This window comes from Pipistrellus kuhlii, unplaced genomic scaffold (assembly GCF_014108245.1).
Source record: "Pipistrellus kuhlii isolate mPipKuh1 unplaced genomic scaffold, mPipKuh1.p scaffold_m20_p_39, whole genome shotgun sequence".
Taxonomy (NCBI): Eukaryota; Metazoa; Chordata; class Mammalia; order Chiroptera; family Vespertilionidae; genus Pipistrellus; species Pipistrellus kuhlii.
In genome coordinates, this window is record NW_023425539.1 from 2,920,967 (window position 1) to 2,940,413 (window position 19,447).

The 19,447-nt window shown below is 36.4% G+C and overlaps 1 protein-coding gene across 16 annotated transcripts in view; it reads left to right on the top strand.

The window, feature by feature from the left end:
• Positions 1 to 19,447, top strand: part of SSH2 (slingshot protein phosphatase 2) — a 211,806-nt gene that overhangs the window by 33,247 nt on the left and 159,112 nt on the right. For 11 of the 16 annotated variants that reach the window (XM_045571045.1, XM_045571049.1, XM_045571042.1 and 8 more), the window contains one exon: positions 16,647 to 16,727. The exons of the other annotated variants lie outside the window; for them this stretch is intronic. In XM_045571045.1, coding sequence (XP_045427001.1) covers positions 16,726 to 16,727 — 2 coding nt within the window. In that variant the 5' untranslated portion in view covers positions 16,647 to 16,725. The remainder of the gene's footprint in view (positions 1 to 16,646; positions 16,728 to 19,447) is intronic. 16 annotated transcript variants of the gene reach the window in all.

Consider the following 19,447-nt stretch of genomic DNA (forward strand, 5'->3'; position numbering starts at 1 on the left):
GCCATGGAGGAATTGTTAAACTTACTGAGAGTACTTTTTAGTATTCTCATAAAATATATTTTGTAATTACTTGGATTCAATCTAAATTTTGACTTATGGAGCATAGTATTAATAATATAAGAATGCATAGTGGGTAATCAGCTAACAAATATTTATTGAGTGCCTGTTCTAATTGCTAGGTACTGTGTTTAGTTGCTGGGTATATACAGTAATGAGTGAGTTAGTATACTTGATCTCTTTCCTCATGAAACTTGTAGTCAAGAGTAGTGGTCGGCAAACTCATTAGTCAACAGAGCCAAATATCAACAGTACAACGATTGAAATTTATTTTGAAAGCCAAATTTTTTAAACTTCTTCTAATGCCACTTTTTTAAAATAGACTCGCCCAGGCTGTGGTATTTTGTAGAAAAGCCACACTCAAGGGGCCAAAGAGCTGCATGTGGCTCCCGAGCCACAGTTTGCCGACCCGGGTCTAGAGTAGTAGCTTCCAAATTCTTGTGACTGAGATCCACAATAAGATGTACATTTTACATTATGACCTGATATGCTTGAGTATGCATACACCTAGAATCAAAAACAAGTTTCATGAAATAATTCTTTCTTTTTCTTCATGCAGTATACTCTAATATTTTCTATTCTATTTGGTTTAAAACACACACACACACACACACACACACACACACACACACACAAATACCATGTTGCTACAAGCCACTAACTTGATTTCACAAGCCATTAATGGTTCTCAGCCTGAAGTTTGGAAAAAAAGTAGTAGAAGCTGGTTGATTGCTGAATTTTGGGGGGACTTTTAAAAGTTGGTTTGCTGAACCCGGCCAGCATGGCTCAGTGGTTGAGCATCCACCTGTCAATCAGGAGATCACGGTTCAATTTACAGTCCAAGTTGTGGGCACATGCCCAAGCTGTGGGCTCAATCCCCAGTGTGGGGCATGCAGGAGGCAGCTGATTGATGATTCTCTCTCTTCATTGATGTTTCTGTATCTCTCTTTCCCGCTCCCTTCCTCTCTGAAATCAATAAAAATATAGTAAATAGATAGATAGATAGATAGATAGATAGATAGATAGATAGATAGATAGATAAACAAATAAGGTTTGCTGGGAGAGCATGAATACGTTGTCTCCCTTTTGAGATTCCCATCTGCCCACTGATCAAGTATAATAGAATGAAGAGTCTAACTACATGTTCCCCCCAAACATACCACAACTTTCAAAATTTCAAAGGAAGTGATAACTTCCTTTGTAAGATTCTGTAGAGCTGGAAATGACAATGCTTCTTTTCTTGTTCTCAAAATTTCCAGACTCATTATAGACTTAGGAGTATGTAGGAAATAACTATTTAAGAAAATTTGTCTTCTAAACATGAATGTTAAAATATACACAAAAAACTGAAAAGCTGTTATAAAAATTAAAAAGTATCTTCATTTGATTGAGGAAACTGGGGGTATTGCTTAGCTAGATGTAAATTATGAACAGTCTTTGAAGAAGGGAGTTTTATAAATCCTAACCACAAGTGACCTTTTTGTCAAAATATGAAACTGTTTCTTATGCTTTAAGCAAACAACTCAGAGCTTCAAACCACAAGAGGGATTTATCCACCATCTCAGTTTGCAATTATTTGAGGATTAGAGAAAAAATGACATTGCTTCACAAATTTGAAATTAGAGACTTTTAATCAGAGGAAGCTTTATTCTATGACACTGCGTAGTCTAATTTCTACCCAAATTGGACCTAAAAATTGGGGTTTGGTAGTAAAGGTTTTTTATTTTTTATTTCCAATGAGAGTGTAACTACTTTAGTAGGGTGATTTTCACTTTGAATCTTTCTAACCACCTTCCTTTGACAAATCCACATAACCTAATAACATTGAGCTGAGGATTTGGAGAAAATATGGTCCAGATTTAAAGTTTCTGGAGAGTACAGGATTCCACTGTGTTGCCTGATGGGCTGGTTTTCTTCCTAATAGAATTATTTTATTGTGGCAAAGGTCGAGAAGTAAATTATGGTATTTTAAACAATAATTTTCTAAGATTCACGTGGTTTAGTTATCAACCAAGAATACCAGTATTGTTCTTATACTATTATTTGTTCTCCATCTATAATCTAGATAGTGGGGATAGTGAAAATAGCAAAATGGGCTTAGGATAACTCCCACATCAAAGGTTTCTCTGGTTTGTTGTTATTTCCCCAGTTAGAAGATAATATGTTTGGAAATAACTTTCTGATTTATGAAAAACAGAGATCCTCCCTTTTAGAGGATATCAGAACTAAGGTTTTTGGTTTGTTTGTTTGTTTGTTTGTTTGTTTTTAGAGAAATTATCTTCGTAGAGGGGATTTTCTGCTGGAATATCCTGGTTTCTGGCAACCCTGATCAGGCTCAGATAATTCTGGCTCTCAGAACCTGACTGATGTCTATATGACATTGCACTTGTCAGTTTGCTTTACTTAGGGGTGCTGCCTGGTCCTGGAGTTCTGCCTTGTGCTGAGTAATGTCCCATGTAAGAAGTCCATGCATCAACTCCAGGATTTTCTCTAGAATTAGGACAATCACTATCATAACTTTTATGCTCATTATGTATCCCTGCTGCTCATGAAAAGAGCTCTGGTTTTACTGAGCTTAGCTCTGTGCAGAGGCTGATCTGGACTTTGATTTCTGCAATGACCCTCATGCACCACGTCTCTGTTCTTAAGGAACAGCCACTGTCAAAGGCTACTCATTCTTTTCTATAAGTTGCTATTCAGAGGAACTCCTTTCTGTGACAGTAATCAGAGGGTATTGTTCACAAGGGTCTCTGCGAAGCCGTTGGCCTGGGCAAGGTGATTTCCCCTTCTGAGTTTCCTGATCCTGCATCCCTCTTTGTCACTCTCCTCTTTTGGATCTATGGTCTAGTCTAGTATCTTTGCTCTTGTCAGTTGGGGCTACATCCTTGTTCTGGCTCTTTCCTTTGGCCTGAAGTTTAGGGACCCAACGTGTTCCCCGTTGGCCTCCATAGGATCCACAGTCCCTGGAAAACTGCCATGGCTCTAGTGGAAAAACTATGGAGATGTGAGTGTGAGACCTTAGTAGCCAACCTGAGTCAAGGACCATTGCAAGGAGACACACTTCTGGCTGGCCCTGGAGCCTGACCTCAAATTTGACTCCCAGCAAACTCATCTTTAAGTCATGGTTGGCTTGGATTTGGGGCAACCAACATTTTCTTGGTTGTAGGAGGTATTTCTTTGTCACCAGAACCACCACACTACTTCTTAGCTTTTGGGAGTTTCTCACCACAATGATTTTTATGATACTTTCCAATTGTGGTTTAAGAGGTAAGAGCCCCTTGGTATTGACCATCTCCTTGGAATCTCTGACCCTTGAAGCAATTTCTGAATCCATCTCCAAAATCCTTTTCCTAAAATGGATACTAAACTTAGAGAAACGCCCTCTTTCTTTGATCAGTTCTTCTCTTTAGACTCTTGCTCCTCTGTTCTCTGGCTTTGGGACATTGCTATTTTATGGCTGGAATCTCTTCAGACACTTTCACTCTCATCCTTTTGCTCATTTCCTTACATTGCTCAATGTATAGTCAGCTTTGACTTCTATTAGTCCTCCATAAAGTCCCACTTTTCTAGGTTATTTTCTCTGATACTAGATGAGAGGTGCTGAAAAATCTTGTCTGTTTCTTCCCTTGAGAGGAGTGAGAAGGACTCCACAGGCCCATGACTAATATTTGTCTAAGTGACCCTTCTTAGAATGCTTTAGTGGAAACTGAATTTTATGTGATCACTTTGTCTCCTATCTGCATGAGGGTTTCCCCCAAGGAGTTTGGCTGTCTCACTATGGTATCCGTCCCTGTAATGTGTGTGATTAAGGAGACAAGGCAGAGAAGGGCTGATTTTGTAATAGGGCTTCTCTCACCTTTCAAAAGTTTTATGAATTCAAGGACCTTGAGGAAAAGGCCCTACCTCTATCACACCCAAAACTGATTGTGATTTTTAGCACATGCTGAGAGTGGATCAGGGAAGGAGAGCTCTAGGGAGACATTCAGGTGCTAATTCCTCAGGTAGTTTTAATGATTGATGTAACTGTTTCTTCAGAGAATAGGGAGTGAATTTCTTTGAAAGATTATACCTGAGGTTTACAACCTTTTAGTTCCTTCTGGGCAGCTTCTTTCATCATACTCCAGTTAATAATTAAAATACAAAATGATCTTTCTGCATTGTGAGATTTTGTGGTCAGAATGCTGTTAGTCTTTAATTTTAAGTATTGCTTGCCTTCCTTGTTCACCTAGATTCCTCCTCTCATATTAGAGGTAAATCTTTCAATTCTTAATATATTAAAGAAGGAATTGAGCTCTTTATATGCTGGGAAATAGGACTAATCCTTGGTTCTAAGTAAAAACTGTTCTTTTCACAATCATCTGAAACCTGACTTGGTAACGTCTCAGGATGCTATCTCAGTTACAGCAATCTTATGCACTTGTCTTTCTTTCCTGGCACCCATCCCCAGACAGTTGTCCAAGTCAGGCTTTTCTCTTTCTCGCTCAGTGTCTTCTTGTCTTCAAATTCCTCTTGTTTTCTGAATTCCCCTAGTTTCTCTAAAGTAGCCTTCTTTTTGCTCTTCAAACATGCATTCCCCAAAAGATTAACAGAGCCTCATCTCTCTGCACACTGTACAGAAGCATACAGTGGTCATATTACATGGTATACACATTAGCATCTGAAAAACCCAATTCACTTTTTTCCTTCCCAATTCATTTTCATAGCCTAGGTTCCAAATCTAGCTACACGAAAAATTTTGAAAGGTGTTTCTGTGGCAGGGGTTGGGGATAATTGATGGTTGTGTTTAAACCACATATAGCTCTCATACATTGGTCTGAGCAGGGAAATAATTAGAATTCTAAGATTTTAAAGACCATGAAGATAATATGTAGGATGGCTTACCAAATAAATGGAGGTCAACAAGAATTGTATGCTTTCAAAACACATGGAATTGATCTTTCTGCACTTTCTTGTTTGGCTAACCTGCTGTCATTCATGAAGTTAACAGAACTGATTAAAAAAAAAAAAAATAACTCCTACACAGAACAGGAGGAAAGGTAAGCAGCTAATTTGTTAATAGCAGAGGCCTAGCCAAAAATGGAAAATAATATGAGTATTTGATTTGCCTAAATTGAGACAAACTAGTTTTTTTATGGATTGTATATTAACTTTGAGCCACTTAATTAACAGCTAGAGACAGAAAACCAAAGATTTCTTTTGTATCTTGAGATTCCAGATCTAAAAGTTCTGAGTTGCTGCTATTTTATTCTTATTCTTTTTGTGGGCTTTCAGTGAGGGCTGACAATCCACCATCGACTTCTTTGTCTTTCCCTGTGTTTATTGTATAAACTTGTTCATTAGTCATTTATCAATTTGTTCTTTTGTGGATGATTATTTTTTAGAATCCTGTATAAGCATTTATTAAATACATAAATTCTCTTTATGTATATTGAATAGCCTGTGCATATGGAAGACCACTTTTACTAGTACATCTCACTGACAATGTACCAATTTCCTATTGTTAGTTTTGCTATCAAGAACTAGTGTTAGCCTGGCTGGTGTGTCAGGATGGTTGAGCATCATCCCAGGAACCAAGAGGTTGCCAGTTCGATTTCCAGTCAAGGCCCATGCCTGGGTGGTGGGCTCGATCCCTGGTGGGTGCTGTGCAGGAGGCAGCAAATCGATGACTTCCTCTCTCTCAATGTTTCTGTCTCTCTATCCCCCTCCCTTCCTCTCTCTCTAAAAAATCAATAAAAATATATATTTTTTAAAAGAACTAGTTTTAGAATGATATGATTCCATCATTTTGTTTCTAAAGCAATGATTTAAGTGCTATCTACAGATGCAAATACTTTAGACTAGCAGCTCTCAAACTTAAATATCTATCAGAATCCCCTGAGGGCTTGATAGAGGCACATTTCTAGACCCTATCCCCAGATTTTCTGATATGGGAGATACAAAGGTGGAGCCTAAGAATTTGCATTTGTGACATATTTCCAGGTGATGCTGCTGGAGAACTGAAGAATCTGAAGAATCCCACACTTGAGAATCACTGCTTAGGGATTTTTCTCCTATTTTAGAAATATGCCCTTCAAGAACAGATGTTTATATCAGAAAAAGAGAAGGGGGGAGAAAAGAAACTTTAAGGAGATGACAGGGTTTGGTGGACTTTTAAAAATATATATTCAAATTATCTCTGTGTGAGAGTGTGAATTTGCTATTTGTAGCTTTTGTAGAGGACCTGATACTATCATAAGTGAACATTCAAAAAACTAAAAGCAGAACCTCTAAATCCACAAAATATTCATATATTAAGTCATAATGTTGTATACCTTAAACAAATACAAATATGTCAATTATACCTCAATAAAATGGGGCAGGGAAACCCTCTAAACCTTCTCTCTGTTAACTATAATTAAAAACTTAGAAGAGGAGGGATAGGTGGAAGAGTGTGAATATTGTTATCTAAGAGACTTGAGTTAAAATTCTTGCTCTGTCACATTTAATGAATAATTTTGGAGTGTGTAACTTCACTGAGTTTTTTTTATTAATAAGGTAACAAATGTTAAATCCTCTGATTATGGTAACTGTCCATCTGTTATTTTCATAAAAGCTGACTCCTCAGTTGCTTTTGTACACTCAGGAATCTTCTCAGACTCAGTGGGTGACAGGTTTCATGCAGAGTCATTACTCAGAAATTAATCAGATCTTATCATTGGCAGCCCGGCTCTCCATGTACATAAAATCTAAAGCAATGATTTAAGTGCTATCTACAGATGCAAATACTTTAGACTAGTAGCTCTCAAACTTAAATATCTATCAGAATCCCCTGAGGGCTTGATAGAGGCACATTTCTAGACCCTATCCCCAGATTTTCTGATATGAAAATCTGGGGATAGGGTCTGGGCTTAGGGAGTTAGATAGAAGTTTTTCCATTGAAAGTACCAAAATACCGTATTAGAAGTAGGGTGAACTAATAAAAAGGGAGGGGGGTAGGGTAAACTATGACATTCCTAACATAAGAAGCCCAGAGGAAAGGCTGTGCCTCAATAGTTCTGGATTCTTTCCTCTGTTCTGTATTGTCCTCCTTAGCATGTTGCCTTGTATCCTTGGGCCTCTCCTTTCAAGGTTACAAAGTGGCTGTCACAGCTGTAGACAGCTCTTTGTACCACTGCATCCATAGCTAGAGAAAGAGCAGTTTTTTTCAATTCTTCTTTATCAAGGTGAAAAGTATTTCCCATTAGCCCCTGGTACACTTGCCCTCTAGTTTTGTTGACCAGGATTAGGATATATAACTTCATTGGCCTTCACGGAGGCTGAAAAGACAGGTATATGACATTTTCAGCTGCATTGGTAGAACTGGTAAGTGAGAGAGGTGAGAAATGACTGTTGATAAACAACAGAGAGAATCTACTATAGGGAGATAGACTATAATCTATACAAAGATTAGAGATTGTTCTACCGTGTTTCCCCGAAAATAAGACATCCTCCGAAAATTAGACCTACCGCATGGAAAAATAAGACATCCCCTGAAAATAAGATCTATCGCATCTTTGGGAGCAAAAATTAATATAAGACACTGTCTTATTTTCGGGGAAACAGGGTAAGCAATGTATCAATAATCTGTATAAACTATCTAGGCCAGGCATCAGCAAACTTTTTCTGTTAAAGCCTGACAGTAAATATTTTAGTTGTTGAGGCCACAAATGGACTCTGTTGCATATTCTTTGTCTTTTTTGTTTTTTCTTCTAACAACCCTTTTAAAAATGTGAAAACCGCCCTGGTCAGTGTGAACATTGTCCCATGCACTGAAAGGTTGCAGGTTGATTCCAGGTCAGGATATACGCCTGGATTGCGGGCTCAGTCCTTGGTAGGGGGTTTGCAGAAGGGACCCAGTTGATGTTTCTTTCTCTCATCTATGTTTCTCTCTCTCCCTCTCTCTCTAAAATCAATAAAAACATTTTTTGAAAGTGAAAACCATTTTTAGCTTACAGCCATATAAAAGCAGGCTGTCGTTTGCCAACCCCTACCCTGAAGGCTCAAGGAGAGGGAAATTGGTGAGACTGAAATCATCATTTTGAAGCTTTTTGAAATTCTGGGATTTGATTGGTGCTTTCAAAGATGTATAAGATTTATATTGAAAAGGACACAAGTTATTTCCATATCTTGGCTATTGTGAATAATTCTGTAGTAACTTATATATATATATATATATATATATATATATATATATATATATATATTTATTTATGAATAAGTGTTTTCAAATTTGGGTTATATGTTAGCTCAATTCCTAATTTTTTTTTTTGAGGGGGGAAATGTCTATAATGTTTTCCATAGAAGCTGCCCCAACTTACATTTCCACCAGCAGTGTAAAGGGTTTTCTTTTCTCCACACCCTCTCAATAACCTAGACTTGTTATTTTTGTCTTATTGATAGTAGCCATATAGTAGAATAACACTCAGCCATAAAAATGATGAAATATTGCCATTTGTGACAACATGGATGGATCTTGAGAATATCACACTAACTGAAATAAGTCAGGTGGAAAAGGACAAGAATCATATTATTTCACTCTTATGTGAGATATAAAACAGAAAGCAACAAATGAACAAATAAACGTATAGACACAGAGAACAGTATGGTGGTTACCAGAGGGGAGGGAGGTGAAGGGGAAGATGAAGGGGGTCAAATATAAGGTATTGGAAGAAGACTAAACTTTGGGTGGTGAGCTTATCATAATGTAATATACAGATGATGTATTATGGACTTGTATACCTGAAACTTATATAATGTTATTAACCAATGTAAACCCAATCAATTTAATTTTAAATAAATGATTTAGATTAAGAGATTATGTTCTTTCTGAAGGGAGTAATGAGTAGAGAAACAAACCTGTGGAATCATAAAAAGAGCTGCATTTACATGCAAGGAGTGGAGAGCAGCAATACTTTTGCAAGTGAAATGGGATTATTGCACGTCAGAGTTAAGGAGTACTGTGGCTTGAATACCTACACTGCCTCAGCCACTGACAAGCCGACTTGCTAAGTAGATCTAAGAAATAAAGATGCTCTTTTGGCATATAGCCTCCATGTTGACTGGGGCCCAAGGAAGGCAGTGTCTCATGTAACAATTGGCTCTTCAGGAGCTGTTGCTACTATGACTAATTAAAGGACAAACATCATGTGTTTAGGATAATGAAGACTGTTGGTCTCTTAACCATACCTATACACAAAGATAATAACTTCTTCAATATGCGTTATTGTTATTGGCAACGAGGAAGAATTGAAACAACTAATGCTAAGTCACTTACTTATTGAACATTTGTTGGATGTGTTCTGTGTGCCAGGCCCTAGAGATACAGTTGAAAAGCTCACATTCTAGAGGGAGAGAAACAATATATATAGACATAATTACAACGAAGTGAGATAAGGGTTAGAAAATATGTGCAAGGAACTGTGGATGGCTAGAAGGGACCACCAATTCGTTTTGCTTTAAACTTTCAAGTTGACTCAGTCTAATTATTGCTGTCCTTCAATGCCATAGATTATATTCTTAATACTAGCCAATGATCTTACATATCTGGGCCATTGATTACAAAGAGGCCTGTGTGAAATAGTATAGTTGTATCCAATCCAATTCCTCAGTCTCTCCAGAAAAAGCAATTTCAAACATTCTGCTGCTACTACTAAGTTTTTAGGAACATCTTTATGTGCAAGTACCTGGGTATAGTATTGTTTTAGTATTAATTTTGAGCTTCCCACTTGACTGGTGTGAATATTGGATTCTAAAAATTAATTCTCAGTAAAAGTTGCAGAAAAGAAGATTCTATGGTGGGCAGAATAATGGTCCCCCAAAAGAGAATTTATCTTAGTCCCCTGTGAACCTGTGAATATATTATTATTACATTATTTAAAGGGAGAGGGGAGATTAAAGTTGCAGATGGAATTAAGGTAGCTAATCAGATGACTTTAAAATAGTAAGATTATCCTATATTATCCCAGTAGGGCCAGTGTAATCATAAGTACCTTTAAAAGTGGAAGAGGGAGACAGCGAGGATGTTGGATTGATATGATATGAGAAAGACTCAACCCATTTTTGCTGACTTTAAAGATGGAGGAAGGGAGCCACAAGCAAGAACACAGGTAGCCTCTACATTCTGGAAAAGGCAAGGAAATGATTCCTCCTGTATTAGTTTGTTAGGGTTGCCTTAACAAGTACCACAGACTGGGGTTTAAATCACAGAAATTTATTTTCTTATATTCTGGAGGCTAGAAGTCAGAGGTCAAGGTGTTCGCAGGGTTATTTTTTCCCTCAGGCCTCTCTCCTTAACTTGTACATGTCTGTCTTCTCCCTCTGTCTTTACATTGTCTTTCCTCTGCAAGTGTGGGTCCTGATCTCTTCCTCTTAAAAGGGGAAAGTCATACTGGATTAGAGCCCACCCTAATAGCCTCATTTTAACCTAATGACCTCTTTAAATACTGTATCTCCAGTACAACCACATTATGTAGTACTAGGAATTAGAATTTCAACATAAAATTTTGGCTGGAGAGACATATTTCAGCCCATAATACTCCCCTGAAGCTCCCAGAAGAAACATGGGTCTACCACCACTTTGATATTAGGACTCTTGACTTCAGAACTAGAATAAATTTGTGTTGTTTAAGCCATCAAGTTTGTAGTAATTAGTTATACAGCCAATTATAAAATACAATTACAAGTAACTCAATGAAGGACTGATTAACTGAACTGTGGAACTTCTATAAAACAGAATATTATGGAATTTCATAGCCTAAGGATGACCTACCTGATAAAAAATAGTGAAACAAATGTCCATTGACTAGTAAATAGATGAACAAAATATACTAGTATATACTACAGTGGAATACTATTCAGTCTTAAAAGGGAAGGAAATATGACACATGCTACAATAGGGATGAACTTTGAGGACATTATATGCAAAGTGAAAAAAGCCAGTCACAAAAATACAAATACTATGTGATTTCACTTATGAGGTACCTAGAGTAATGAAACTCATAGAAACATAAAGTAAAATAATGATTGCCTAGGAGTGTGGGAGAAGGAAACAAGGAGGTTTTTTGTGTTTTTCTTTTAATGGGTTTTATATTTTTAGTTTTGCAAAATGAAAAAGTTCTGGCAATTGGTTGAATAACAATGTGAATATAACACTAATAAACACTATACTTGAAAAATGATTAAGATGTAAATTTTATGTTACGTTATTTTACCACAGTTTAAAAATTTTTAAATAGTTAAACAAAGGTATTGTTAAAAGGTAATGACAGAAAAATAGGTATAGTGTGAAGTACTTCCATTATAGAGAAAGGATATACTAGTATACATATGCAATGCTTTATGCACACAGAATATTTCTGAAAAGATATTCAAGAAACTGGCATGGTGATTACTTCTGGGAATGAGGCTGTAGAGAACTAGGAAGTAGGGGACAGGGTTGGGGAGAAAAATTAAAAACTTTTGATACCTTCTGAATCTTATTTACTGTGTGCATATATTACATATTGAAATAATGTTTTTTACTAAGCTCATAGACACAGAGACAGATTAACGGTTGTCTATGTGAAAGGAGTCAAAAGGTACAAACTTTGAGTTATAAAAAATGTAAGTTATGGGGACGTAATAATTTTAAAAAGAAAAAATTTTTAATGTGTCACTTGGAGTTAGGGACTGCAGAGAGATTTTTCTCAGGAAGGTCATCCCTAGGCTATGACATTGCTTTGTCAATCCAGTTACACTTAAGTGTCAGAATAAATAAGACCTACTTCTTGTCTTTGCCTTTAAAGGGTTAAAAGATCTTAGTCCCAAAGTGGTGATCAGGCTTTAGGGTACACATGCATTCATTGTTTGAGGTCAGTCAGTACATTTACTAAATCGCTTGTTTCTTTCAGAACAACTACAATGTACTCACTTAGTTAGAACTTCCCAAAAACAGTTGTAGACAGAAAAGATGGAGAAAAAAGGAAGACAAAAGAAATGCAAGACTCAATGTTTTCTGTTTCTTAAAAGCACTAACCTAAAACAAGAATATAATAAGAGAGACTAAACAGTTACAACAGGGTTTGACTCTTGTGGGATTATTTCTTAAGACTTCTGCTTACAAGTTGTTAGGTAACTGCAGAAGTTAGATTTTAACACTTTTCAAAACATCCTTCTTAGTACATGAGTCCTTGCACCATATATTTTATATAAAGATTACAATGTTTTATTACTGTAATTCTTGTTTAGAAGCTGTTCTTGGAACTTTTTGTTATACATGGATGTGTTTTTCTTACCAACAACCTTAGCCTATATTTTTCTCCAAACAATACTTGTCCAAAGGGGTATACTAGTACTTGGCCACAGAGCCATATCCTTATATTTGTGGGTTTTGGGTAGCCATAAAAAGCAAAAACAAAACACTATTTTTGGAATCTGTTTAGTTATCTTTCCCTTTGGTTTGGTGTTTTACTGTAACTAATTCAGCACCCAGAAAAGTGCTTAGTACATAGTGGGGGTACAATAAATGCTAATGAATGAGTCTCCATGAGCTCAATACTCCAGGGTTATATAGGGAATACAAATTTGTCTTTATTTGGAAATGAAAAACTTAATAATTTTGTAGAAGCAAAATTTTCCTAGATGACAGACGTTTCTTTGAAAGAAAATGTAATCTAAGTGTGTAATTCTTTTACATGTAGGAAGAAGATTATTATTACTATAATAATATTTATTGTTGTTAGGAACAACAGTAATAGTAGCAACATCGGTAGTTAAGTCATGCTAAGTGCTTTTCTTTCTTTCTTTTTTATTTTTATTTATTTTTTATTGGTAAGTACAAAAAGTAACAGGAACTAAGGGCTTTTCTTACATTATCATTCATACAGTCTTCCCAGTGACTCTATTGGATAGATGTTATTGTTGTGCCCATTTTCATAGATGAGGAAATTGAGCTCAGAGAGATTAGGTAATAGGTTCAAAACCACATGGCTAGTAAGTGGCAGGGCCAGAATATGAACTCAATTTAGTTTAGTTAAGATTTGGTCTTGGAACTTTCAATGCTAGAATATGAGTTTAACTTAATTCTCTTCAAAATTTCTACTGCAGTGGCTGAAGGGACATGATAAAAGAAAGGGAGGGAGGTTAGGAAAGAGGGGAGAGAAAGAAAAGGAAATTGATATCTGTACTACAAACTGGGTATGATCACCATCAATCATCATGCTAGAACAAATATTGGAGGAGTTTCCACAATATGAAATTCAATGTTGAGGTAAAGGTCCACCAACCTGAGAAGTACTGTATATATTCTTAGCTTACTAAAAATGTTTGAAACAAAAAATTGACTGTTCATTTTTATCTGTTGACCATAAAACAAAGTCAAGTAGGTGTTCCTTCACCAAAACGGTTTTTCTCAGAAGTAAAAGAAAGGATTGCATTCCTGTAGGTGCAGACATGGCAAGTCCTGTGCACACACTCCACAAGAAGGGGGGGAACCCTTTACCAAGGGGAAAGGGAAGTTAAGGAGAGGGGCTGTACAGCCATAGAGCTCTGTTGTGAACATAGAGTTCTTTCTGTAGGGTTTCCTGAGGACATGGTGTTTGAGAGCTCCTCCCACAGGTCTTCCTGATTCCTGTCTAGGTAAAATCTTTGTCATAAATTTTGACATACCAAATACCTTTTAGCATCTATTTAGATAATCTCATTTTTCTCAAGAATATGCTGACTTAATATGCTAAATTATATTAATAATATAATTCCTAAGGATTAATTCTTGGAATAAGACCATTATAGTCATAAGCAAGACAGTTTATTCTTCAGAACCCAGGAACAATTCAGGAACTGGAATTACCCAGGACCTCAGAAGACATAGGAAAGATCTTGAAATATCATTTGACTTCCATTAGGATGTTTAGAATTTAATTTAGAACGAAATGTTAGTTGCAAGTAAATACTTGTTCCCTGAAGCAATTACTTTGATCATTTTATTTTTATTTTAAAATTTTAAAAAAAATTTCTAAAGTCCTCTGAACATTAACATCAAATGATCCAGTGAAGTGAGACCGGTGTTAACTCTCAAACAGTGTGGATCAGAAAGAATACAGCAACTAGTGTAGGTAAAACCAACAAATGGTAGATGGTGGCCAGAGGAGCAATTATATTTAATGCAACCAGCACACTTAACTTGATATCTTGTATATTAATTAATTGAATTTCAATTAATAAGTATGCAGTAAAGTTTTTAAATAACTGTAAGAATGCAAGTGTCATTATAGGACCTCTTTCTTGAAAGATCATTTTCAAAAAACTAGTGTAAACATGAAATATTTATAAGAACGAAAACTTTAAAATCTTAACTAATTTGGATTAATTACCTTGTATTTTTCTATCTTTTCAGTTTGTATATGCGGTGGCAGTGACATTTCACTTTTGATCTGTTTAGTATTATCTGTTATCTTTTGTAATATAAGAATTTGGGAGAATTGAAAGCAGCTTTGATTTCTACCCTTATAATTCCTTCGAATATTTTATTTGTTATTTATTGAGCCTTTAGCTTTTATAATGTGACTTTTAGAAGTCTTCAAGTATTTTTTAGACTGGCTAAAAGTAAAAAGACAAATGAGTGTAAAATTTTTCCCTCCTAAATGTAAGGGAGTAAGAAATAAAAGACAATGCATTTGCAGGATTTAGAAAGTGATTTTAAATGCTTGTGTTGTTGTTGTTGTTGTTGTTGTTTGTTTGTTTGTTTCCTAAAAGAGGAAGAGGGGAGGGATAATGAAAGATGAGACGTGGTTGTAAGAAGAAAAAACAAAAATAGGCAAAGGATAGCAGATGGAAAAAAGTAAGCAGGAAATAAACCAAAAGAAGGCAATTTCCAGAAATAGTAATTCTGAGCTTTACTTTCTTTCATTTAAGTTTATTTGCACTCTCAAACTCTTAATTAACATCTATAGGTGTTCTGCAGGTTGAAACAGCCCCAGCTTTGAAAAGTCAAAGTAGGAGTCAACTAGCATAACCATAGAGTAGTTATAGATGATTCAGTTTCAGCCACTGGTAGTGAGATTTTGTTTAACAGCTTATTGAGATATAAATGATATACACAAAAAAAAAAAACCCCACAAAAAACTGCACATAGTTAATGTATTTAATTTGATAAATTTGGACATATAAATACACCTGTGAAGCCATCACTATAATCGAGGTAACAACATATTTGTCACTTCCAAAAGTTTCCTTGTGCCCTTTAGGGTTTGTTTTTGTTTGATCTGTGGTAAGAATATTTAACATGAAATCTATCTTCTTAACAAAAAATTTTCGTGTACAATAGAGTATTGTAGGGACTAAGCTGTACAACAGATCTCTTACTCATTTTGCATAATTGAAACTTTATTCCCGTTAAACAACAAGCCCCATTTCCTCCTCTCCCTCAACCACCATTCTAGTCTGCTATTGTAAGTTTATTATGAATACTTTAAAGAATAGAATCATGCAGTATTTGTTCTGTGGCTCGCTTAATGATTTTACTGAGTATAATTTCCTCCAGGATCATCCATGTTCTCATATATGGCAGGATTTCCTTCTTCTTCTTCTTTTTTTTTTTTTTTAGGCTGAATAATATTTCATGGTATGCAGATACCACATTTTCTTTATCCATTTGTCTATCAATAGGCATTTGGGTTGTTTCCATAACTTGGCACTTGTGAAAAATGCTGCAATGAATATGGGAGGGCAGATATCTCTTTGAGATTCTGATTTCAATGCTTTTGGATTTATACCCAGAGGTGGGATTACCAGATCATGTGGTAGTGAGAAATTTTGATTATAGAAGCATATATATCTCCATGTAGGGATAGCTCAGTTTCTAGCAGCTGTTTCCTAAACAGCAAGCATTTGAATAGAACTTATTGGGTCACAGTTGGAGCTTTTTCTCTTTTTTGTGTGTGTGGTATTGTTAGTCAGAAGGGGAAAATACTCTTGTGTTACCAGCTAGTTGTTTCACTGTATTGTTCTGCTTTCCTTATCACTCTTCCAAATAGATTTTGAAAAAGAGATTGGAGAGTGGAAGAAAGGTTTTAAATTGTTTTTGTTTGTTTTTTTGGAATCTGTCAGAGAGACTTGAATAGGGCATGTCTTTTGGCTCATCTTATAAACACTTGCTAGCAGAGGGCTAATGAAGCTAGTAGTTAGATCATCCCCCAATCATGTACTATATTATATTTTAAAGTCTGTCTCTTAAATAGTCATATTAAATATGTACCTTTAAATATGAGGATAAATTAACACAATCCTACCATTCTGAGAAGAGTCCAGAGTACATACTACGAAGAGTTAGTAGCACCATCTTTACAGAAGAACATCCCATTGCCTATAAATTGGAAACCACAGAAATGCTTCAGCCAACTAATCAAACATAATCAACTTTTCAATCACCTAAACAATCACCTGTTGGCTTTTTCTTTCCAAAATAGTGATTGCTAATCAGAATGGCAGCTTCTCACCTATGAGCTAACACTGAATCAGTGATTTCTGCTGGCTTTTTCCATCATCCTTGTCGCCCATTTGTCTGGATCTCTGAAACAGTCTTATTTGTATTACAGAGCTCTCATTTGGAAGACAGTGAATCAGCAGCATTACTTTGCTGTGAATGTGAAGAATCAGAAATCTTTAGTGATTCCAATGTACGTAGGTATATAATTTTATACAGTCTTTGGTGATTAAGTAAAAGCTCCTTGGCTTTTAAATGCAACTGGAATAGTGCCTATTATTTCACTATTTGACCTCACTCAGCAAAACATCTGGAAAGGCAAATAAGTGACTTAGAATGAATGTATATACAACAGTATGGTATATTTGTATGCATAAGAATCTCCCCTCAAAGCATATCTATAAAAAAATAGAAAAGTGCTGTATCCTGGAAGCTTGAGTAAGCCTCCCTCAAAAGAGAATATGATTGTTTTTGCCAGGGGTAGGAATGGGAATTCTTTTTCTTCTTCTGGCCAGTAGTATCCTTTTTTCTGTGACAACTGCTTAGCATTTGTGCTGACACTGTACCTCCCCCCCCCCCCCCCATATACATAGACCTGATACTCCTAGCTACTGATAATGTTAAGCTAAATAGTGTAATTACTTGGCTGGAGAATCAGCTAGATCATCTTAACTACATTTCATGAGATGTTAATAATTTTATTTATCTCATCTGACCTCCAGCATAGTTGCTGAATTATAGCAAATTACCCATGAAATCAGGCTAAAGTTGCAGAATGACTTAAATTTACTTTTTTTTTAAATTAAATATATCTTCCATAAGAATAACTGCCTTTGCTAGCTATGGCTAATTAGGTTCTACAAACCTTGATGAGAAAATCTTGTTTCTGTCAACTTCAGGATGTTAACTGCATAATAGGCACTCCATAAATTTTGTTGAAGTTTCATCAACAGAAGCTCTCTCTTCAAGTAACCTGTGGCTCTCAATTATATATCGCCATAGCTCCTTAACTGTCTTCTTTACTTTGCTTTCATGGCACAAGAAATAGGGTGATCACTATTTTAAAATCTCATTTGACTATTATATTGATTTAACTAGTTGCACTTCATTCAGCATTGATGAGAAGTCTGGAATGGCATGAAGTCATTATTGTGACTCACTAATAGCTGAAGTGGTGCTCATTGCTCTAGTTCTTGAAAACATTAACTGATGAATTCACATGAACACTCATTTATTGTCAACATTTGCAGATGACAGACTTAGGGTAGAAAGGTTATATTCTTTGTCTAGTGTGTGATAAGCAGGGGCAGCACTGACATCAGATCTCAGCTGACAGTCATCAGTGAGCTCATTATCAGCAGGCAGCATCATCATTGACAGAATATGTGCCAGCTTCTTGTATAGTATTCTACAAGATTTATTTTGTTCAGTCAGTGGTGCAGTCCTCTGGATTTGGATGGACTTATTGTTTTGACTGATTTTGTCTTAAAGAGACCAGTGAGTGGCAATCCACATGAAGAATATCTTTATGAAGTTGAACAGTGATGAAATGTGATTATAATTTTAATGGTTTTCTTCCTTAGAAAAAATTCGTTGAGTATATGTATTTGCTGATTACCTGGGCTGCTTTTTATTGCCAGAGCTTTCATTCATTTAAGTCAGATTTGTTTTGCTTTTTCTCTTCAAGAGGCAAAAGTAGTTATATAAACTTGGCTGGTATTTTAAAGGTATTAGATCATCCTCCCATTTTGTTTGTTCAGGGAGTATTTCCCACACTTTTTTCTCTTTTCTCATCTCCCCATTCTCACCCTCACATAAAAGGAGATTGAAGAGCTCCTTCCCAATTTGAAGGCTTAAACTTGAAAAAGAAATTACTTGTAGAGCAAACAAATTGAAATCCTCACTTTGACTTTTCTTCAAAGGAAGTGATATGGCCGAAACCAGTTTGGCTCAGTGGATAGAGCGTCGGCCTGCGGACTCAAGGGTCCCAGGTTCGATTCCAGTGAAGGGCATGTGCCTTGGTTGCGGGCACATCCCCAGTGGCAGGTGTGCAGGAGGCAGCTGGTCGATGTTTCTCTTTCATTGATGTTTCTAGCTCTCTGTCCCTCTCCCTTCCTCTCTGTGAAAAATTAATAAAATATATATTTAAAAAAAAAAAGGAAGTGATATGGCATCTGGACAACTGTTTAAAATAGAAGTTAACCTGATGTAAAGAAGAGTAGAAGATAAAGTCAATCACTGAAGAACTTTCTCTTTAATCTTGGGATAACAGAAATATGAAATTTGGTTAGCTATATTCACTCATTCCTTTATATGTACATTCATACATTCACCAAGCATTGATTGACTGTCATGTATAAATCATCGGGCCCAGAGCTAAGAGGATTATGCATAAAATATAGATTCTACTCTAAGAACAAACATTCAGCAATAAAAAAGTAATGTCTGATGATCTAATGTAAAATATGATGACTATAGTTGATAAACTATCCTATTTAATAAAAGCCTAATAAGCTAAGTGTCCAGTCGTCCAGTCATCCATTCAACTAATCAAAACATAATATGCTAATGATATGCTAAGGCCACTCAACCACTCACTATGATGTGCACTGACCACCAGAGGGCAGACAGTTGATTGGTCGACTAGTCTCTATGTCGTGCCCTGACGGCCAGGGGACAGACACTCCAATCAGTAGGTTAGCTTGCTACTGAGGTCCGGCTGATTAGGACTGAGTGAGACGGGCTGGACATGCCTTGGAGCTCTCCCGCGGTCCCTCCCCAACTGGCCAATCTCCCGCATCCCTCCCTGGCCCTGATTGTGCACTGGTGGGGTCCCTTGGCCTGGCCTGTGCTCTCTCTCAATCTGGGGCCTCTTGGGGGATGTTGGAGAGCCAGTTTCGGCCCAATTCCACA